This window comes from Nansenia antarctica (assembly GCF_963989245.1).
Source record: "Nansenia antarctica genome assembly, chromosome: 12".
In the NCBI taxonomy this organism is placed as follows: Eukaryota; Metazoa; Chordata; class Actinopteri; order Argentiniformes; family Microstomatidae; genus Nansenia; species Nansenia antarctica.
In genome coordinates this window covers 8172312-8196399 of record NC_137682.1, presented here as the reverse complement: position 1 = coordinate 8196399, position 24088 = coordinate 8172312, and the positions used below count along the sequence as shown (strand labels likewise).

The following is a 24088-nucleotide window of genomic DNA, read 5'->3' as shown; positions in this document are numbered from 1 at the left end:
CCGGGATGTCTGCCGAATGTCACTCAAAAACCTGAATGTCACTCAAAAACCGTAAGGTGACATCAAGTGACCTACAAAAAGAATGGCAAAGATTTCCCAGCTTTGGTCATCTAATGGTTAGACTGAGACCTGGAGAGGCCTACAAGCAACAGTGTCTCGCATCCACTGTGCATTTTGGTGGAGGATCGATGATGATCTGGGGGTGCTTCAGCAAGGCTGGAATCAGGAAGCAGATTTGTTGTGAAGGACGCATGATGAATCAAGCCACCTACAAGGTTGTCCTGGAAGAAAACGTTCTACCTTCTGCTCTGACAATGTTCCCCAACTCTGAGGATTGCTTTTTGAAGTGAAAATAAAAAGAAACATTGCTTTAAAATGTTCAGAAAGGTGTCATGTTTAACTTTGTATCCTTTAGTGTTCAGGTTTGCTTTCAATCACTTGGAGATTCATTGTAACAGACATTTAAACCATGGGGTGCCCAGATTTTGCACCCCACTGTATATGTTTGTATATGTTTTTTCTCCATAATCATGTGTTGACCTGTGGGTGGTGCCATCAGGATGGTTACCTGTTCCACAGTGAGCGGCGTGCAGATCTCCTCGCCCCTCAGGATCATGGACCTGTGGGTCAGGACCTCGGCCAGCTGTTCTGAGTTCAGGCCCAGGAGGTCCGACGTTCTGCTCAGCGCTATAGACGCAAATACACCCGTTAAAATTAACTCTTCACTAGCTCTGCAGAAACCCACAGCTGATAGAAAGATACGTATAAAACATTGAGCTTTAGTGAACTATGGAAAGATATTTCATGCAGTCATTTTTGTACAATTTCTTGTGCATTCACATGTGATATTGATACCATGAATACATCTACATTTCAAATCAACACCGTAGCACCATTGTAACATTTGAGCTAAATACACAGTGTACTATGGCCTATGACCATTCCACCTGATGCTAAATTGTCGATCAGCACTGTTCACAAAAAAAAGCCTTTAACCGCTGTTAAATGCGACCTTGTTGGATTATTGGAGGATTTGTCTGTATAATACGTCCGTATTCAGGCATATCTGTGCAATGTAGTTCATGGTGCTTGACCAATGGACCACCCCAGGCCACCACCTGGACATTGTTTAACATAGCATAGAATTATAAGGTTCTATCTCCGTTTAGGGTAGGTCAGAGATATTGAGCGTCAAAGTTTTTACATTCCGTTATGTTTTGTGAGATGGAACCTTTGTATTTTATGAATTACTAACTCAAAAATGTCAACATTGAAAAAAATAACACCACACAGGCATTAATAAACACCTAATGGATCAGATTATGTAAAAAACTCAATTTTGACCAAAAATGGAGATAGAACCTTATAATTCTAACGTCACGATAGAGAGGCTAAGCTTGCAGATCACTTGTTATCTGGGCAGAACACACACCTGATTTGGAGGAGACCTGCGCCCCTCCCGCCGTCATGAACTCGATATTCCCAGTGTGGAGGATCCCGGCCAGGAGGCGCAGGATCTCCCAGATGTTCTCCTCCGTGAACTGCATCGTCCGCATGGAATTCTGGGAATGGCAACCATGGCAACACTTGGTTTGAATCCGAAAAAGATGGTGAGGCAGGCTTTATAACACAACTGCTAAATGTTGTTAACAGTATTATCACAACCTAATGATTATGCTATATGAAATATAATATTTGCTCTCAGATAAATCACAACATTTGTGACAATAAGTCCACATCAGTGGCCTGGTCTTGGACTGCCCCAAGTATCAGTGTATGTTCATTTCAAACTGACATGAAACCATGTCATTAGATTAATTATCATAACCCTGGACTAAAATGTTAAACGTGGAGCTTTGGAAACTTGAATTAGAAGCTGCTTGCTTGCTGTGATGAAGGTCGGATTAAAAAGTGACATCTGCTCAGAATTATGACAACGTAGTAGATCCTTACCAATACTTCCTGAAAAGTGTCTTTGTCGTTGATTGTCTTATCCACCACACAGCCTGATTGTTTCAGGTAATAGAAGCTCTCCGGTTGAGACAAACTGAAGGCCTCTAAAATGCCAAAGAGCATACGAAGAAATAACTTGAATGGAATACTTTTAAATACAAACAGCCCAAAAATGCTACATGCGTGTGATTTAATTAAACAGAATTCTGTTAAACACTATTTTTATACTGACGAAAATTCTTGTAATAACCACTTTTCCCCTCAAAGAATCTAATAACCAAACTCATTTCGTTCTATTACATCTATACTTAAATGTAGGTTGGTCCATGTGTAATCATTTCACTCACCCCTCTGTTCTACATTGGTTCCAGCCAGCAGTGCGTAGAAGATATGATAGTTCCTCTCCGCTGGGTTCTGCCTTACAACCCGGTTCTGTCAGCGCAAGAGACACAACGATTAACACACACGCACGCACACACACACGCACGCACACAGACAGACACACACACACACGCACACACACACGCACACGCACACACGCACACACGCACACACGCACACACGCACACACACACGCACGCACACAGACAGACACACGCACACACGCACACACGCGCACGCACACACACACACACACACACACACACACACAGACACACACACACACACACACAGACACACACGCAATAGAGAGGGGAGCGAGAAAAATTACCTTCTCTAGGAGGTCTTCGTGTAGAAAAGAGGCAGTTAAGGTAAATAATAGAGAGATTTGGATGCTTCTCAATGGGGTTCGTGTATCTGTCTGAATATTCCCTGTACAATGTTGTAAAAGAAAGAGAGGAGAAGAGAGCAAGCAAAGCAGAGAGGGGAGAGAAGGAGAAAGAGAAATGCACAGAGCCAATAGAAAAAGCGGCTATGGCGCAGGAGGTAGGGCCGGCGTCTAATGATCATAAGGTTGGCAGATCGGCAGTCCGAACCCCGGCTGGCCACATGTCGAGGTGTCCTTGGACAAGACACCGAACCCCTAATTTCTCCCAATGAGCGGGCCGGCGCCTTGCATGGTAGCTTGCACCCACTGGTGTGTGAATGGTTGAATGAGAGGCCATTGGAAAGTGCTTTGGAATAAGCCGCTATATAAGTCAAACCATAAATTACAAAGCACAGAGAGGCGAAAGTATTCTACCACCCAACATCTAACATGTCTTAATCTGCTTTACACAACGAGGTTGCCATACATTTCCATATTTAAACTCTCTCAAAAACACTTGCTTTAAAACAGCATACACAGCAAAACCAGTGAACCTCACAACAGTATGTAAATCAGTCACTGCAAGTCCCTCCACTGACAAATTACTTTGATGAAGTACTTGGCCACTGTTTTGAGAACTTCCTAACATCCTGTACAGGAACTTGGACAGAATGTAATATTGGAAGCATCAGTCAGTCCCACTGTTGGCAATTCTTTTTTTTTTTATGTTATTTTTTTCTGAGTGATACAGTAGAGATTTAGACAGGAAGGATGGATGAGAGAGAGAGAGGAGGGATGACATGCAGGATATGTCCCAGGCCGGAATCGAACCGGGGACCCTGCGGTTGCATGGTCAACGCTTAACCCGCTACGCCACCTAAGCACCACTGTTGTCAGTTCTGCAGTAAAGGATACAGTCAATGATTTTGCCACCCTGGATGTTGCCCTTCTGACAGAAATGCAGCTGGACAAACTTCCCGAAGCGGCTGGAGTTGTTGTTGTAGACAGTCTTTGCGTTTCCAAAGGCCTCCATGATAGGGCTAGACAGGTAGAGAGAGGGGTGGGGCATTAGTGGCTGTAATGGATAAGGGTAAGGAATACAATTATCACAGAAATAATGGTCATAGAATATCATAATATAATTTGGTTCTGGTTCTCTTCATAAGCGGACTTAAATGCAATTATGATAACATTCTGCAAAATGTGTGTTGTACTGAGTTAGCACTGGGTAGACCTGGGGGCCTCATTTATAAAGCTTTGTGTAGAAATGGCGTAAAAAGCTTGCGTACGTACGCAAATATCTTTATGGAAAGATATATATGCACAGTGTGATGCGTACAGGACAAGGGCGAATGAGATATGTGCAGTGTGCACGTACATTCTTTGTGTGCACTCCTTCATATAGATAATACTTGAGAGGTAATATTTCGATCTATGTTGACGGAAATGGTAACCCTTTCAAAGAGTTTCTCCAGTTTCATCCTCCAGTTTCAGTTGCTAATTTCTCCAGTTTCTGTGCGTACGCATGGGTACCAGTGTGCGTAGAGGTGCGCACAGTTTCGCGCCAAGTTTGTGTTTTATAAATCCCAAAATTGCGGGAAAATTTGTGCACGCAAGCTTTATAAATGAGGCCTCTGATGAATTGTGATGAAGAAAAGAGGAGTCTGAATAGAGACATAACACAATTAAATAATTTCATTCCATTAATGAAGGATTAATTAGGAGCCAAAACCAAGACATGGGCTTCTTCTAGGGGTTGGGCTTGGCTTGGTACTGTATGTAAGTATGATTCTGAAGGGGTGGGGGGGGGGGGGTATATATGAGTGGACCGTATCTAACCCAGAGGAGGCTGGTGGAGGTTGAAATCAGAGAACGAGCTCATTGTCATGCTTGGAATGGATCGTCTTCCGATTTCTACCTCCACCAGCCTCCGCTGATCTAAGCAGTGTGTGTTTGAGAGGAGGATAGGGTAGGGTGCCGCACCTGCTCTCCAGTAGGGCCTCCTCCACGTGGGACGTCCCGTCTCTGGAGGACAGCTCCAGGGAGTGCTGACTCATAGCCGATAGGAACTTGAGGATCAGCTTGGTGCTCTCCGTCTTCCCTGCCCCACTCTCTCCACTGAGGGGATACAAGAACACGAATGTCAGAATGTGCATAATGGTTTGAACTGCAATTTCGAAATGAAAGTTTGTTTATCAAGACAGCATGTAGGAGTGTGAAATGAGTTATGATATGTGTATGTACGAATTGGTATCTATCTACCACTGTGTGCAATCATTGATATTGAAGATGAAATACCATGTGGAGAGAAATAAAGTTCTTTCTTATCTTTTTTTGTAAAAATGCAAAGTAAAGGATTAAGCTAAATCAACATTTCCTGCTTAATACAATGTCCTTAGTGTAGCTACAACAATGATGCTAATGGTGCCCGATAATGCAAGAACATCAGACGATCTAAATGGAGATAATAATGTCTAACTGTTATAGAAACAATGTCAAATGGTAGCACATGTTCACACGTGGCTCAAATGACTGACTTGTGACTGTTTGAATAGGTTCTGCTTAGACGTCCTCTAACAATAATCACCACATTTAACCACTAGAGGGCATTTTGCACAATACAAAGTAGGTAACCTGCCTAACACAATAGAACAATAATGTGAACTACAGTGCTGTACCTGATCCTCAAGAGTTATAGAGTGTGCAGGTTTTTGTTCCAGCGACAAAACAACATAAAGACCGTAATTAGCTCGGTGTTAGTTACTAGGCTTGAACAAAAGGTCTCCATGACTATGGTCGGTGACCATCCATGCTAAACATAATTTGTCAGTCAGTCACAAGTGTGTCAGTTAGAGTATACTGTATTTACATACACATCTTATTTTGAACACACACGTGAAACTCTCCTGAACAAGTGGTCACTGACACAGTAGAGGCCTACATACTGGCTAGAGCAGCAAGAGTGTGTGTCTGTTGCAATCCCAATAGCTTTTCAACAACACAAAGCCACAGCACTGATTACAATATGCTACTACGGTATGTCAGCTGATGCTGCGTGGTTTTGCATAAGAGCTGCACTGTCATAATAAGAGAAGAGTGAAGAGTGAGAATATTAGGCCCAATCCCATTTCACCCCTTGCCCCTATACCACTACCCCTCTGTTTTGCGCAGTCACGTGTTGGGGTAGGGTGTCCCGATTCTTGTTGGGATGGAGGTGTAGGGCGAACTGGTTACTCTGTTACTTCCAAACAGAGTTTTTTCAGAGGCACACTCCAAACCGAGGGTTAAAATCGAGTGTTGAAATCTCCCAGAGTGCCTTGCGAATCATGGGCAAGATAGTGGTGAAAGCATAAGCAACAGAAAACCCCCACAAATGTAATTATTTTCTCAGTTAATAAAGATTTTAAAATTATGATAACCATCGTATTATCTTAGTTTAATCTAATTTCAATGTATTATAGACCTTTTCTTTATAACAAGAATAACAAAAAAATCGCAGTAGTATGCTGATGTCTCTAACTAGCTATCTAACGCTACAACAATGTTTTACGGCTGATTTGTGCATGACAGTGCCGCATTTTGACATATTTTCATGTCACATTCCCTCCCTTTGATGGCATATGATGCCCGAAATGTTAAAGTCCAGCCGTGAAGTTATTGCACTTCTGTTTGATAGGTCAGAACTGACCACATCTAATGAAACCCAGCGGTGTTCAAACTTGGAACTTCAAAGCCACACTTAAACAACAAACAACAGTGTTTCTGATTAAAGGTAACCCTTGGCAACCCTGACCAAGACACTCAGGAACGTCCAGAAGAGTTAAATGTAAACACTGCAACCCACAATCCAGGCAGTTAAACATGCAGATGGACTTGGCAACCCTGAGCTAGACACTGAAGCTCCCAGGCTTAAATGTGACCAAACGGCAACCCTAGGTCAGACGACCGACCGCTTTGAGACGACTTCAAGCTAAATGTGGACAAAGTCATTCTAAGCCAGACCCTTGGAAGTGTCCTGAAGAGTTCAATGTGAACTTGATAGCCTCAAACACTGCCAAATGTTTGAGTAAACACTCCAAGGCCCCACACAGGAAGTGAAATCCATGGTGACAGCAGGGGCAGGAACCATGGCCATTGGCCACAGCCTCTGTCTGCTATCATCCTCCCAGATGTCCCTGGGGGCAAGGCCAAGGTCAACAACACCATCACACTGAAAACACATACCAGAGAGTGGGATATACAATACTACTGGGATAAGATGCAAGTTTGAACGTGTCAAATCCCAATAGGGACACAGCTGCTGTAAGTCTACAGTATGAAGTGGGTTGTGACTGCCACATCAATGATTGGGATAGAATGCCACTAGGCTAGTAGTACACCTTTCATGTCTCTTCAGAGGGACTGTTGCCATGAATACACTTAGTATACATTAGTATACATTAGTATACAAAATATGACCTCTTAAACATGTTACAATACCGTAAATACTACTAAAGTAGACATCAAAATAAAGAATATAACAATATAACATGAGCAAGAGGCAATAAATCTATGCTAGAATTCCAGGGGTGCCCTGGACTAATACTAACAAATTAGTAAACAAGTAAAAGATGCTCACCACATTTTTGGTCCACTCCTTTGCTTTAAAGGCACTCCTAGAAACCCTAGAGGCTGGACATGCTGCTAATATAAGCATGATATGGAGATAGTTAACTAAACATCAGCGTCTGCACATTATCTACACTGAGTTAGGCAACATATTCAGTGTGGCAGCAGAGGTAGCTACAGTATCACAAATCCTGTTTTCACCACCAGTCTCCAGAATTGAGATGTGAGGTGAAGAGGCCAGTCCAGTGGGACATCTGGAATGTTCCGCTATAGAAATATTTACTATGCGCTGGAAAGCAGGTACTGCTATTTAATAACCACCCTTGTCATACACACATTTCTAACATTCATAACCTGCGTGACATGACCGCTTAGGAGGTCAAACATCCTTTAACAGTTAGAGGCCGTTGTCAATAGTGACAGACAGCAGGTCTAGTGGAATAGTGTGAAAAGTCTCATATCGTAAGCCCACGTCTGCATGAATGTGAATGTAAGTCTGCGCAGACGCTGTTATGACAGGGCTGTTTAGAGTTCAGACATGACAAACGACATAGGAAGGCTGAATGAACACAGTGAACTGAGGACTTTCATAATTTGGTTCACAAGCTTACTTTTGGCCATCCCTTGTGAGACCTAATTTCACAGTGACGCCTTGTTTTTAGTGAAATACTTAATCATTTAGAGAGAACATTGTCAAAACAGTTTCACAACTTTCACTAAAGGAAAGATTGACTGAAGCATGTTGTAAAGGCTGGAATACATTTTAACTAAGCTCCATTTAAACGGTTGGGGTAGAACTATTTCAAAGGGTTGACTCTCGTTTTAAAGGGCTAGTTTAAAAGGCTGAGGCCATATTTAAAGGGTTGGGAAATCGTTTTAAAGGGACTGGTAAATGTAACTAATTTAAATGGCTTTGGCTGTGTGCCAGACAGTCTGAACTGGGCACACACACACATATCTGAACTGCACTCTGTCTTTGTGTTAATCCCTGGCCCTCACCAGGCACTGTTAGCCAGTCTATCACCCACCAGGGCAGAGGCACGGTAGAAGTCTTTTCAGAGTCAGTGGGCATGCTGGCAGAGATGGCATCAACCTTAGCACAGCCCCAAGGCCCTTTTGTGTCCCCCATGAACACTGCAGAGGCCAACAAAAGACTGAAGTAGTGAGACCAAAAAGGGAGTTTACACATGGGAGAAGAGAACACGCTGTAAAAGATCTAATACCTCACCCCCCTGTAGGGAAAGCTGGTGTGTGGATTTGTCGTGGCACTAGGCTTAGCGTCAGTACTACTTCCCAGGTAAAATGAGCCATTGGACAGTAATACTTTAGTACTTAGCAAAACTGTAAAGGAGTTTTTTTAGTGAGACCAGTGAACATGACTCACAGGCAGCGACACTTGAGTATGACTTTGGAAAGACCATCGACTCAGGTACTTATGAGAGTCTACAGCTGTTAGTGTGCAACACAACTCGAGAAGGAAATACTGCAACAGCAGTCTGTAATCTCTGTTTAATGTGTTCAGAGCGAAGGAAAGAGAAGCTAAAAAATACTGAGCTTGAGCTTTGAGTACAAGCACCATTTTCACAGTATGGTATTGTTGCTGACCTAACTGTTCCTCATGTCATGCGAAAGTAATAGCCTACAAAATGCCACAACTCTTGCACGTATACACTAAAGTAGAAACAGGTGAACACAATAACACTCCAAAAGCATTGGATTCAAATTGGTAATTTTCGGCAGGTCTGTATCGTCAGATCTCCACCAGAAGCTAGACCGAAAATAAAAATAATACTGTAGAAAAAATAAATAGGGACGGGGGGGGGGGTTGGTTTTAAAACCATGGTTGTTTTAATGTATGGCAGAATCTGTATCAATCAAAATGCAAAGAGGCATTTACCACCATTAATGACCAGATGTCTTTTATTAGGGCTACAACAGCATGTTATGAGTGTTCCTCCTCCTCCTCCTCCTCCTCCTCCTCCTCCTCCTAGTAGCTCCTGTTTCTAGCTGCCCTCCTCGAGACTAACCTGGATCTGAGGGGGAAAGCTTCCTGCTTCGCTTTCAAGTGCTAGCCTACAATTTACTGCCTTTCCACTCCCCTACCCCCAACTGACAGAAGAAAGTAATAGTGTTAGCATCTGGAAGACTACACTACACTACACTTACAAACATTTCAAAGTGTTACAACAAAGTTGTATAACAAAATGTCAAACCATGTTTTCAATGTTTTCTGATTGAGACACGCTCCATTAAATTCCTTTCTGAAAGAGGCAATCTGGGATTCAACAACAAAATGTACCGGCAGCTAGTCACCAACCCAATCAAAATGTTCAGACTTTTATTCTGGAAAATTCCAAATAAATGTCAACGTTGTTGAAAATCAATTACACACTCGCGTGTAGTCAAGCCACAACAGACGCACCTCTCGGGGGGCCTGAAAGAGCGCACCCACCCCCGCGCGTCTCTCCGCTGGGTAAAAGCTTACGGCACCGGGGACTCCCAGGTGGTCTCCCATCCAGGTACTAACCCGGCCCAATCCTGCTTAGTTTCCAAAGTTGGACGAGAGAATAATGTCACTGATCATCCATATAAACGTGGGCACCTCCACACGCTGCCGGTGAGCGACACCGCCCTGCCTGATCGGACCCATTTTCGGAGTGTGGAACCTTAGGGAGCGGGGAACATAGAACCCGGGGAACATAGGACCCTTTTTCGGGAGCGTGGAACCTTAGGGAGCGGGGAACATAGGACCCGGGGAACATAGAACCCGGGGAACATAGGAGCCTTTTTCGGGAGCAGGGAACCTTAGGAAGCGGGGAACATAGGACCCTTTTTCGGGAGGGAGCTAAGGTACCGGGGAACATAGAACCTGGGGAACATAGGTACGCTCCCTGCTGTAGCTAGCTACTTTTCTTTCCCACACAAAAAATACTGATTTACAAGAGAGTGCAGCTGGGTTAGCTAAATGGGAAATAGTAACAGTATCCTGTTGCCATATTAAACTATATTAAACTACATATATTGTCATTTTAATGTTGTCACTTTATATTTGGACTGAAGGGATCTGCACATCAGATTTGCATGCTCTTTTAGATACAAGTGTTGCAGTCACCCAGCAATTAGCCCACATTAGTTTACAGCCTGTTTGACGGCCACTTAAGGAAGCCATTGGAATTGTGGGTAATGGGAGACACATGTACGCTTTTAAACAGCCCTATTTAGATATTTAGAGGACTTGCCCACTTGGGTTACTTTGCAAAGACAAAAGTGTTGTCAAGGAAATAATGAAAGAAAAAAAAAGAGACTATGCTGATGGTGATACACTTTTAATATTATTTTTGGTTTACCTCTCAAAGACAACAATAGTATGGGGAATTTATTAAATTAACACCATCATAAACCAACAGCAGTAAAGTTCTATACAGCCTATTCAAATCTATTCCAGCTGTTCACTGTTAGTGGGACTGAATTCTTTATATGCAATTGTATGCAGTTACATTTGCTTGGCTTAGGCCCGCTGTTTAGAGTATAACACTCTATTGTCTTGGAGGATTGAGGGGATGTGGGAGGACTTGTGCCAAGGCGTGTGAAGCAGGCGCAAAACACAAACATATCATATGGACTGGGAGGGAGAATGGGAGGGACACAATGGTACCATTCTGTTCTGGACAAGTTAGTTACGGTGGCATATGTTCCACATGTGGAGATAGAAGCCAAACCGCAGGGAACTGGGTCACTGAGAGAGTGGTTCTGCCCTGTTCTGCTACAGTGTTCAGATATAGGCAAAGCCCAGGGTTTCCTCCTCAATTGCATGTGAAAGGCTGAAAGGAATTTGTGAAAGTGGACAGGATAAACTGCTTGTGCCACATGAAGACGCTTTGTTGATCTTTTTTTGTAAACGAAAGACTTCTTTGAATTCTCTATGCTTTTTTTGTTTTTTCTTCCCACTCTTGTATTTTGTTTCTTTATAGGATAGAGACAGGGGAGAAAGTCAGGAAAGTAAGGAGGAAAGGGCATGTCAGCAGGGCTTGGGCCCGAATTTGAACCCAAATTCGTATGCACTGTTAGCCATGGTGCTATACCACTGGACCACCTCTCTATGGCAATGCATTTTTCGATACACTTTTGTCAGCAGGTGAAACAGAATGTGAGAATTGAAATAGGTGAATATCCTGGATCACCCTGGATACCCTGTATCACCCTGGATATCCTGGATCACCCTGGACATCCTGTATCACCCTGGATACCCTGTATCACCCTGGATATCCTGTATCATTAGCATGTTAGTCTCTGAATTCACTTAAAGTGTTTGTCGTAGCTCAGACTTCAGATTATAGATCACCGGTTTGCATGGTTAAACGCTTCTAGGCTGTTTACCATCTCCACTCCCCTCAGCCCATTTGTTACTGGTGTGTCCTAATGTTCTCTCTCCGTGGGGGAGGTGTGAGGCTGTGAATAATTGAATAGTCCAACAGTAAAATGGAGAGGTTAATTACTTCTAATAGTTTGTCCTTAGGGCAGCTATGGGGGTTACTGCTAAGTGGCTGCCCTGAGGATGTATGTGCATGGCCAACTTCTAAATGAGTGTCCATATTGTAGATGTCTGTTAGCAGGGCTAATCCAAACACTTTAAGATGGCTTCCTGTCATGCTACCTTAAGGAAATGGGTAGGTGAACGCAATATTGCGGATTGATGTCGCACTTCTTTATCCAGTCTCGATTTAGATCAGAGCAGGACTTGGTTACACTGTTACACTGTATCATACACAGTAGGTCAATAGCAGTGATATTACCAGGAAAGTAAATATGCTGTATCTTCACCCTGTCTCAAATGGTGTCAGATCATAAGGGTTTTGCTCTTAATCAGCTGGTCTGGGGAACGTTTTATTCACTGAATTAGGATTGGGTTTAAGACCACCAGGTCTTATATCAGGTGGTTAAACACATGCTGAACTATCTGAGGGGAATTGTTTTTCATGTCAGAGCCTGAGAGCTGACTCCATAATGTCTAATGATTAATGTTACAGGACATTCAAGGCAGCAACCCAAGTGCATTCACACCTGTCATTTAGTCTGTCAATTAAGTAACCTATCACCTGTGCTTACAGAGCTGATATCGGCTTAAAGGTGCAATCTGGGATTGGACATACATTTTTGGACTTTTGAATGTATCTCCCCCCCCCCCATTTTGTTGCACATTACGAAGTGTTGAAGAGCCCACTCGAAATATAAAAAAACCGTTTTAGGATCACTAAATACTTAAATACTAGTAAAATACTGGTACTAATTTGGGAATTGGATTCACTGTATATGGCTTGTAAACAAACTATAACTGGACTGTGTGATCATCTAATTATGTGTAGTTATGTGTTTTTAGCATGTTGATGTTCTATCAGCAAGTTGTGATGTGCTAAACATGCATTTAGATGTTCATAGCAATGTTCCTTCCTAGCTTGCTAGCTACTAGCAGCTGTTTTGCGTGTGTTTTGATTCAGAGCAAGTTTCTCCAGTATTTGGTCAGATTTCAATTAATTTCAATTTAATTTGAAATCTTACAATCAGATTTTTCATAATCTGGAAAAAAACGGAAAAATAACATTGCCTTACTTTTTTTTTTTTACCAGACCCTGTCACATATTTCCAACCTTACTTAATGCATTTCAATTCCATTATATTTGATCAAAACCTCTACAGTGCATTGGCTGCCTTTCGCTTCTCATGTTGCACAAGCCAAGAATAAGGCTCTTCCAACCAAAAACATGTCCCTTTGGCATCCTCTCTCTGCTAAATAAGGACTGAATGTTATCATAAAAAAACGGTAAAAATAACTTTTGTTTGTTTGATGTCGGAGATGAGAACAGTGCTTTTCTGTTTCAACACAATGGCACAATGCCTGATGAGAAAGTCCTCCGACTACAATCACAGAGGAAGGATGTTAGAAAGGACAAGAAGAACCACAGGAGCAAGGAGATAGGAACAGAGAAAGTGGGGTGGGGGGGGCTGAGATCCTCAGAGAGGGAGCCAATACTGTCCGGAGACTTGAAACTAAATCGGGCGATTGAGGATGCAAATGTATTGCAGTAGGTCTGTGTTTTAAAAGGTTCATACTTTCACACGACAGGCTATACCTGAATGCCTCTGCTGTGGCAGACACAAGTTGTGAAGACATGTCGAGTGTCCACAAGGGGGTGACAAGGGCTCTGAAGGACTTTTGCTAGCCGGTCTCTCGAACCTCTAGGCTACCGCCGCTCCCTAACAAATCAAATCAAATCAAATCAAATGTTATTTGTATAGCGCATTTCTTACAAGATGCAACTCAATGCGCTTCACATACTGACAGAGCCGCAAGCAGGCAAAAGTAAAAACCTGTACACTATGTAGCCAGGAAAATTCCCTTGCAGCCCTCTACTCGTAGAGTGACTACTAACCAGTTTGCCTACCAGCACCCAGCAATCGCGGCTGCCATTATGGTTAATTCATAATGAACAAAAACATGAATTAATTAATATTAGCTCACAAATGGGGCAAGTAGAGACACAGATATGAGCTACTGTTTCACAACAAGCCTATCCATTGATGAACGATGCTCCCTGGTGATCGTTGTGCAGAGGTGAAATACCTCAAATAAAACATGCCAGTTAATGCGCTACTGCTGTCGCGTTACCCCCCCATGCTTCAGTTGCTCAACCATGCATCTTTGAACACTTGGTACTCTTAATAGTCATAAATTCCACTAAAAGCCTCCATTCACTGCCGACAATCTCTCCCAACGCTATTGACTGATGGCATACTCGTTTCTTTTCTTCTTCTGTAGCAAAATATTTATCTGTCAGCTATGAATAATGTATGTATTCCAATGTACCGGTACATATAATGTATGTATAATGTATGTATTCCAATGTACATACTATAATGTATGTATAATGTATGTATTCCAATGTACTTGGACTGCTGTTCAAAATAAAACTAGCCCAGAGGTTAGAGAGGCCGGCTAGCAATCGGAAGGTCGCTGGTTCGATCCGCGCCTCAGGAGGGAGCTGCATGTGAGTGGAGGGTTGCTGGCATCATATCTAAGGTGCCTATCACTGCGCCCTTGAGCAAGGCACTGACTATGGCTGACCCTGTGCCGAGTAAGGCAAAAAAGTACATTTTGTTGTTCTCTGTGCAATGACAAAAAGGTTAAATGTAAATCTAATCACTCACCTGATAAGCACACACTGGTTCTGCAGTCTCTTCCATAAGGAACGGTAGCACTCGTTCGCTACGGCGAAGATGTGTGGCGCGATCTCGCCGAGGTGGTGTCTGCTGTACCTCTCCACTGCTGGACGGTCATAAAGGTCAGGAATGGTCTGGTAGGGGTTTACTGCAGCCAGGATGGAACCGATGTATGTCTACAGAAGAGGAAGAGAAGCGGTTTAATGACGTTAAATGCATGAGATGATATGCATAAGCCCCCTCAGGGCTGCGTGCTGAGTCCCCTATTCTACATCATCTATAGTATATACCCACGACTTCATCACCGTCCACCCTAGCGACGCCATCATCAAGTTCGCTGACGACACCACCGTGGCCGGCTGCATCTCCGAAGGTGACGAGACCGCGTACCACGACGAGGTGGAGCAGCTGTCAGTCCTGTGCAAGCCAAACACTTGCAGCTGAACAAGCTAAAGACCCAGGAGATGATCGTGGACATTATAGGAGTAATGCAATTATGTCATCATGGACCAGAATCTCAAAGGAATGTTTGCAATATCTTGTGGAATCAATGCCAATGCTGTTTTGGGAGCAACGGGAGGCCCTACCCAGTATTAGTACAGTGTTATACTAATAAAGTGTTGGTGAGTGTAAATGCCTACTGTTAAACAGACATGGTTACAACACATATCATAAACACATCAGACATTAGCACAATGTGTGCAATGCAGTATGTCTGGAGACCAGAGACAGAGAGCAAACAACTGACTGAGTAATATGCAGTCTTACATACAACAGGAATAATTCTTCGTCCATGGTACAATGTACAACGTGTTTTCAGACTACCCAAAGGCCACACATAATCAAATTTAAAGACAAAAATACCAGGCCATAACAACATCATTAAGGTCTTATTCTAGGATGGCGGATGATAGCAATCGGCCATAAACTTTAGATTCCTAACTGAGGGGAAAAACAAGTTGTGTACAGTACGTAAGATAAGCAAAATGCTACTTAAATCCCAAATCAGTGCAATTCCATTGATTGCCTTCGTTGGAAAGTTACACAACATTGAGGTTATATTTGACCTTTTACTCTCAATTTCTTTAGGCATATGCCAAGCCTCTTTTTCAAGACCTACTTCTATATTTCGAAAGTTCAAAGCAAAACAAACTAAACTGCTGAAACAAAAGTTCTTCAGCCAGAGAAGTCTTGGCAGGCAGGTGCTTCAGTTCTGCGGTAGTGGGACAAGGATAATAAACCATTTAGGAAAAAGCACAGATACATCTGAGGGGAACAACTGTACATGCATATTTCTATCACCACTCTCAGTGAAGAAGGGTTAGAGAGATGCAGCTATTGAAACATTTGGAGAGATAATGACCAACTCACTGAGGTTGTCCGCACAACAGGAGAGGTGTTTGTGGTAAGAAACCATGTTTCTGATGAGAGAATGATAAAAAAAGCAAAGTGGCATGACAGAATAGTCTGGGGGCGCTAGTGAGAACGAAGACACATTGTTCAGAGCTCTTATTAATTACCCCCAACAAGCCCCACCTGATTACCTGGGATATGTTTATCATAAGATAAAAAGTAGTATTTTTTCCTTTATATCAAAACAAAAGTCTTATGTTGATGCTTAAACATTACAGTGATTATACTGCTGTACTCTCTGCTGTTAGCTTATTTATGCACCCCAATTACCCCACATCACCTATATTAATTAATAGAAAGAATAGAAAAAACAGTAGACAAAATTGTGGAGATTGTATTAATTGATGAAACTGAAATAAAAATGTAAGTAAAAAAATAAAAAATAAACATCTATGACCATTATTTTTTATGACATATACTACATTATGTAATTAATACCTCACTAAGTCAGACTCCATTCAAAAAGACAGTCTGACAGTACACACACTGTTTTCTGTGGATGGGAGGCGGGATCCAGATGGACAGATCCTGTCGACCAATAGAGAGGAGGTGAGGAGGTGCTTGAACTTTTTGGAGGTGTGGTCTTGGTGACAACTTCCGACAGCACTTTTTTCCATCCTGCATCCCTAACATATCAATCGAGAGATGAGATTCTGGGATCCGAGTTTATATCTAGGATAAACGACTGATTGACCAGCCAATTACGAGGGCAAATTACAAACATGCATGAATTCCCCTCTAAGAGAGAGACAATATACTGTACAAATGTTGACATGGCAACAAATCTGTACAACATGTCCACTTACCACGGTAGTGAAAGGAACAGAAAAAAACTCCAATCCTTTCACCATCACTCCCAGGGTTAGGAGAGAGAGCTTGCAGGTGCCCTCAATGTTCCCATTCACCATTAAACCCAGAGTGGCTTTGCCTCGAGGACAAGATGAAATGCATTAGGAGGGAGAGAGTGAGACATCTCTGAAAAACATCTTTGTCTTTGCCCCCCTGAAGCCACACAGCTGAGCTGAGGCCCATTCCTCATAGCCATTTAAGATCCATTGGGCCCCTTCTGCCAAAGCAATAAAACAACAAGACAACATCTCTCTGCAAGCAGCACTCTCTATCTTACTCTTGTACACTGACAGGAATTGTAAACGAGAGTACCAGAAAGAACACGGTCACTATAAATGCGTCATGGGGTAAGCGCCCCACGATGGAAAGGCATTTCCTGTTCCAGGCAAGCCCGGTGGAAGTTTTAAGTATTCGATTTTTTATTAAAATAAGCAGATTAATGAAAAACTGAAAATTTCTGGGATCCTCTTACCTTGTTATAAAGAGGTCAATTGTATGAATTTCAACATATAGTTTATTGTGACTGGATAAGAGCTAACTAATGATGTAAGTAAGTAAAATTGATGTGGGCCCATTTACAACACTCTAAATTATTATCTCCTGTTTCTGTAGCGTGAGGCGGCTTGATGTACGAGTACAACCCCTGGACATGGCGCTGGTATGTCGCAGGGTCTTACTCCCAATCCAACCCTTAATGCTGAGTGCCAAGCAGGGAGGCATCGGGTACCATTTTTATTCTCTTTGGTAGTATGACTCGGCCTGGGATTGAACTCACAACCTCCCAATCTCAGGGCGGACACTCTAACCGCAAGGTACTGAACTGAATTGCTGTAGCTACATGTAATTAGACAAAACTCCAAACTCAAATTCCATGAAGAAATATGGTCTAGTCACTTTGATGCACAGACGGAGATAATGTGTAACCAGACTTCCAACATCAACTCCCATCACACAATGAGCTATATGGTGTTGACAGAGGCAGCCTTCCATAGTCAGGTTTAGTCAATGGTGGAGTGGAACACAGTGTGAGCATTTTAACATCTGGAGGTGAGCAGCTTGGATGTCCCTCTTGAATGACAAATGCCCATCTGAATAATGACCTGCTGGGTAACGCCTGAACTATGTTCTTCAAACATACACACACACACACACTCACACACACAGACACACACACACACACACACACACACACACACACACACACACACACACACACACACACACACACACATAAGCATCACCTAGCTACAGTCCATTAAACCCACACAGATCATTTGTCAAAGATTACACACATGGTGAGACAACATACACAAAGACACACACCTTCACACACAAACAGACACTGTCACTGGACAGCAGGGCTCTTTTAAGGTTTGAAAAACAGCCTGCCGCATGGAGTGTTTCTTTATTTTGTTTGACAGAGACCAGATGTAAAGTATTACCCATACGCAGGGCCTGCGTGTGTGTGCATGTGCATGTGTGTGTGTTCGTAAGCAGACTGATGGGACTTGTGGTCTCATTTATACAGCTTTCCGTAGAACTGGCGTAAAAAAACGTGCGCATCTAGACAAGCAAGAACATTTACGCACACCAACATTTGGCTTTATAAAACGGTGTGCACGTCCCACGCCTGTTTCCCTTTATAAATCAACACAATAAATTTTGCGCACGTGAACGAGCGTCTTGTCCCACCCTTTTAACGCCCATATAGTTGCCTATAAATGGTCAGTGAAACGCTTTCTCTCTATCTACCACTATCTCAACTATCTTTGACACTGTCTGTGTCCCCAATCAAGCCATTGACTCTGCTGTAAGGTAGATAGGCACATGACATGACCCACTGACTGACTGACCCATTTTTTTTTTTACAAATTACACCATATGTAAATAGATTTGAATGGCAGTTGAGTCGACCATATTAACATAGCAAATATTGATTTCTAAAGACATCCTGGTTTTGCAAAGCAGTTTAGACCATACAAGAGCACAACAGACTGAAAACGAGAGCTGTGTTGTTTATCATGAACTGTCACCATAAAAAGTCTGTTGTTAATCTATAAATGCTAATGTAAACTATGGTTTGTAAAACTGAAAGAGGGCCGATTTATTTGTCACAGAGACGTGTGCGTTCTGGTCAGATAGGTGCAGTAGGGCACCTCTCTTGGATCACGGGAAAGCCAGAGGCAAAGTCATACCTCTCTTTAACTCAATGTATTAAGAGCCATTTAGACTAAATAAGAGCCCTTTGCCCAGCCTCTGTAAAGGTTTCCAGTTTCCACGGCTACATTCTACGTATCTTGACAGAGGCGACCTATTGGTTGATGCAATTAGTCAAACTCTGACATTCCTGGGCATTCATTTAGCAAGTTAGGCAGACTGCAGTGCCTTCATTATGACATCATGAGAGACATAAGTGAAGTAAGAACTGTGATGCATAACAGGGCGAATCTATTCCAAAACAGAACATGAACACTCGGCTCATGAACACTGTACCAGGTGCCATCAGAATCATTGGTCATTATTACCTATTAAAGCAAATGACACGAGACCAGGCGATATACAGTAGAAAACATGCAGGGGAAAGCAGTAGGCTATTTTCAGATAGGCGCAAAGCCTCCAGGAGGTTTGTTCTGTGCGGGGAATCATTCTCAATGCATTAGACGTCATTGCTAATGTTGGTTTAAAACAATGTGGCTGATAAAAAAATCGGAGTGACTGGTGAATTTTCTACATCCACCAGATACCTTTGCCTTGGTAATTCATTTGAATTAAAGTTAATTTTATACCCTGACTATGACAAGACATATTTCACTATTATGCAGGCTTATGAAAACACATGTTATTGAAGTGGTACCGACATGTAAAAAAAAAAAAAAGGTGACATTCATGGGTGGCGGTGTAACAGTAAAACAAGCAGGGGGTGACAAGCAAGTAAAATAATAGCTCTAACAGTCCGCTGGCTATATGAGACAAAGCAAGATAAATCTGCAGCAGAGGAAATGAACTCCAAATGGGGCTACGTTCAGATCCAGGTTTTTCTCTGGCCTTGGACGGGGAGGAGGCGGGCCAGGCCGCCAGCCTGCCTGTGAGTGACAGAGGGAAATATAAAATGGTGGGACAGAACAGGGAAAATCTTCCTGGAATGTTGTTAAATAAGGGATAGTTCCAATGCACCGTATGCCAGATTGTGAAGAGGATAGGTGGGTCTGAAATGTCAGTCGTTACAGCAAGTGAAATAGCAGGGAGGGAGAGCTACTGCCATAGCAAATGACATATACTATATCCTTTAGGTGAGGGTGTTCGTACCAAAGGAAAGTGGACTATTCACTAAGGTCTGGTTTCATAGACTCACGTTTTAATAGAACTCAACATTATCCATCAAAAATGTAGTGTACTCCAGGCTTAGGTATTAGTCCAGGCCTAGGCTGTATCCAAGACACTGCACTAAAGCAAGAGACGTACGACAGTTTTAGTCCCTTACTTGAATCAATTCCAGAGGAAGTTAAATTAGAGCATTTGCTCAAAGCATGAGCACCCCATGGAGTGACATTAGACAGCAATTTGCTCACTTCTAGATCAGGGTACGGATCAAGTCACCATCATGAAATTGGCATCAAAGTGACAACACAGAACATTCACTACACTAAAGGCTAACTATGGGTATCAAAGGGAAATGACATGAAAAGTACAGGCTTTTGGTGGAGCATGTTGTTCCATTGAGTAGCCACTTCTCCACATCTGAGAGTAATTAGTTCTGGAGCCGGTCCATGTGTACGGCTCCCCCATCCATAAATAGGTCAGCAGACACAGCAGAGAGCTGTGAATCAGCAATATAAAAGGGTGCACACAGAGAGAGAGAGAGAGAGAGAGAGTGTGTATGTGTGTGTGTGTGTGTGTGTGTGTGTAGTGTACGTAAGTGAATGAGAGCAATAAAGTGTGTATGTGTGTGTGTGTGTGTGGGTGTGTAGTGTGTGTGTGGTATTGCATACATTTGTTCTCACAGTGCAGCAGCTGGCAGTCACATCTATCAATGGCCAGAGCACAGACATGGATACTGGTTAATGTAAGTCAAGCATTCACAGCACTGCAAGACTGCCTCTTTCTTTTAAAAGGAATCACTTGCTGAGGGAGTTTCCTTGATGAGGAATGTCTCTGTTTAAAAAGGGGGGAGGGAACTTATGTTTGATTAGGAATATCCCAAACCAGCCAGAATGTAAGTGTGTCATGTGTCTCTTTCTCACTCTCTCCCTCCACACAACTTGGCGTGAACGGTTGGGTTTGGAGTCAGGTCTCCCCCGTGGAAGACACAAGCATCTACCATTATGCAAAGAAGACATACTACATGGGCTCTCTGTCCTATGTTCAACGGAAGCAATTTACCATGAGAGGAAGGGGGTTGTGGACTCATGGAAATGGGAAACTTGCTTACTTGCTTACTATTCATTTGTAAGAATAGATGGGATGGACAACTGCCTTGTCAAAACTGCTTGCTTCATATGAAGTACTCCCCAATAACAAGTCAGTCAGTACATGTAGACCTGCCCAGCTCCACACCTGATGCCGCTGTAGCCAACCAGAGGGGCTACGAATATATTAATAATATATATAATAATATAATATATATATATATAATAATACTATATTTGCTTAGGATGTGGAGGGTTGGTTTATGTGACGTGTGGTTTGCAAACGGACACCTCACTGCGCAAGATGCATTTGACTAAACAGAGCCAGAAGTGGAGCATAGAGATATGAACTAACTCACACACATAACTATCAATGAGGGTTGTGCTGCCTTAGGGAAAACAATGACGAGAATATACATATTTTCTAAAATACGAGCAGCTGGGTTCTGAAACTTGACCCGCAAAACAGGGATCAAATGGCACTCAAAGGTATTTTTCTGCCACGACACATCCTCAAAACTAAACAAATGGAAGCACACAGACACACACACACACAAAAAAAGACACTGAAGTTGGCAAGTACTGTAAAAACTCTACACAAATGTGACTACACAGTATAATCAGACACACAGACACACAGACACACACTGTCTGACACAGACAAAAACAACATGCACTCAATGCACTCATTCCAAAGCTCTGAAAAAGGAGAAGGAGAGACGGAAAAGGTTTCTGTATGAAATGAAAAATCCCCCTGCCGGTTTGACCCCTGCTGGGAACTTTTGATGTGGGGAGAGGAGAGAGAGAGAGAGAGAGAGAGAGAGAGAGAGAGAGAGAGAGAGAGAGAGAGAGAGAGAGAGAGAGAGAGAGAGAGAGAGAGAGAGAGAGAGAGAGAGAGAGAGAGAGAGAGAGAGAGAGAGAGAGAGAGAGAGAGAGAGAGAGAGAGAGAGAGAAGGAGAAAGAAGGGGGGGTGAACATTGGAATCTCAACAGGAGACGAGTGAGGGCACCACTCGACAGCACAGCTGGTTACAATCAAAGCCTGGGGGGCTTTAGGCTGCATTCTCAATCAGACCCCTGGTAGCTTTAAGCATGGGTGTAGGGTTGATGTGTGTGTGTGTGTGTGTGTGGGGGGGGGGGCTTTTGGTGGTGGGTCTAGGGGGTTCTCCCCCATATATTTCCTGCATTTCTACACAATTTAACAAGAGTAATGGGTATTTTCTTTTCTTTTTCTTTTTTTTTCTTCCATTTCCATTTAAGTCATTTAGCAGATGCCTTTATCCAAAGTGACTTACAATTAGATCAAGTCGTCATAAGTACAACCTTCGATAAGAACAAGTTCCATCGGCAGTCACAATGCTAGAGACAAAGTAAACAGCACGGACGCTACACTGAGATTAAATTAGAATGGTGTGTGCTGTTAACCTACATCCTAATTCCACTGACTAAACGGAGAAGCACATTCCTCAAATTAATTTAGACCCCCTCTAGTCAAAATCAAACGTTTCAAGATGAAAATCCATGTTCTGAGTATAAGTTAACAATAAATTACCATTTAGTTCCGACAATCAGACATTTTGTTCAAATATATATTTAGACCTAAAGTAAAAAATCTGCGATATGACGCGCTTAACTCAACTCACACTTAACATCATTGAGGGGAGTTCTTGAGGTGAGTTCTCTTCCCGCCCTGTTAGAAACAGCTACTCTCCCTCCTCAAACAGTAGTTTGTAGTGTCTTGCTAGCAGGGGATCAATCGGCCGTCTGGCGGGCATACCACAAAGGGGCCACTCGTGGAACCGTTGTCATTTACACTTGTAGTTCTGCCCAAAAAGACGATTCCCAATGTAATTCCAAAGGCAAAGTCATATTGTTCCTGGCCAAATGTGGTCGTTGCCCAGTGTGACATTCATGTTCTACAATTACTTACAAATTCATGACTGAGAGCAATGGCTACTTTCTAAGAATCAACACAGGAGAAAAAAAAAAACAATATGGTGCCAAAATAGCAATAGAAAAAGTCTGGAAGATCTCTACTTGGACTTTACGGTAAACATTCAGGTTCAACAGCACTCTGGACAGAGTGTGTAGGAATATCACTGACTGAATGTGTTTTTAACACGGATGTGTCAGAATGTGCAGTGGCCTCTTTCGAACAGTGTACACTCTGACAGAATGTACAGCTTCTGCAAGCTTCTGACTGTCCACATGCATCCATCAACATTTTTAGAAGGTATCTGGATTTCAGGGGAGGTTGGTGGAGGTAGAAATCAAAGGACGGGCTCATTGAATTCAATACAGAATACAAAATGGTATCAAGCAAGTGTCACAAGCTTAGACAATGACCAAACAAAGGAACATTTTGTATTCCCAAACTCCCCAAAAGTAGTATAGCCCAAACTCCCCAAAATAACCTATGGAATGCTGTGGTACATGAAAAGGAAAATATGTATGACAAATCATTGCAATCCTTCTTGTCTAGGTTGCTGTCTCCCCTAATGAACACATCTGACCCAGCATTTTTCCTCAGCAAAACAACCTTGAGACAAAGGGAGCATTATGCCGCCATCCCCACATATTAGCCTGGGTAACCTTTGACAAATGCCATCTCATTACTATAATCATGTTTGAACGCTCCCGTATGGTCAGAATTATCCAATCAATTTATCATGGTGGCCATGGCATGGCAGTCCCATCTCAGCCTTAGTTTCTTTGAGCAAAAAAAGAGGCACAGGGAAAATTAAAGGAGATGCTAGGAAATATGGCTATTGGTAAACCAAAGGAAAATTCATCATGTTTCTGAAGCCAAGGAACTGCTTCTGCTCTGAGGATCCAAAATGGCTGCTTTGCTTAAGGTCAACATTAACTTTTCATGATCAAATTATTAGCTAAGTTAC

General features: G+C 42.6%; 1 protein-coding gene across 1 annotated transcript in view; it reads right to left on the bottom strand.

Annotated features, from left to right (window-relative positions):
* The window catches only part of myo10 (myosin X), a gene marked incomplete at its 5' end in the record, with an annotated part of 96231 nt that overhangs the window by 30586 nt on the left and 41557 nt on the right, over positions 1 to 24088 (bottom strand). The window contains 8 exons of the mRNA XM_080542730.1: positions 569 to 687; positions 1433 to 1562; positions 1954 to 2057; positions 2301 to 2385; positions 2666 to 2679; positions 3617 to 3741; positions 4685 to 4819; positions 14513 to 14700. Of these exons, the coding sequence (XP_080398856.1) occupies positions 569 to 687; positions 1433 to 1562; positions 1954 to 2057; positions 2301 to 2385; positions 2666 to 2679; positions 3617 to 3741; positions 4685 to 4819; positions 14513 to 14700 (900 nt within the window). The remainder of the gene's footprint in view (positions 1 to 568; positions 688 to 1432; positions 1563 to 1953; positions 2058 to 2300; positions 2386 to 2665; positions 2680 to 3616; positions 3742 to 4684; positions 4820 to 14512; positions 14701 to 24088) is intronic.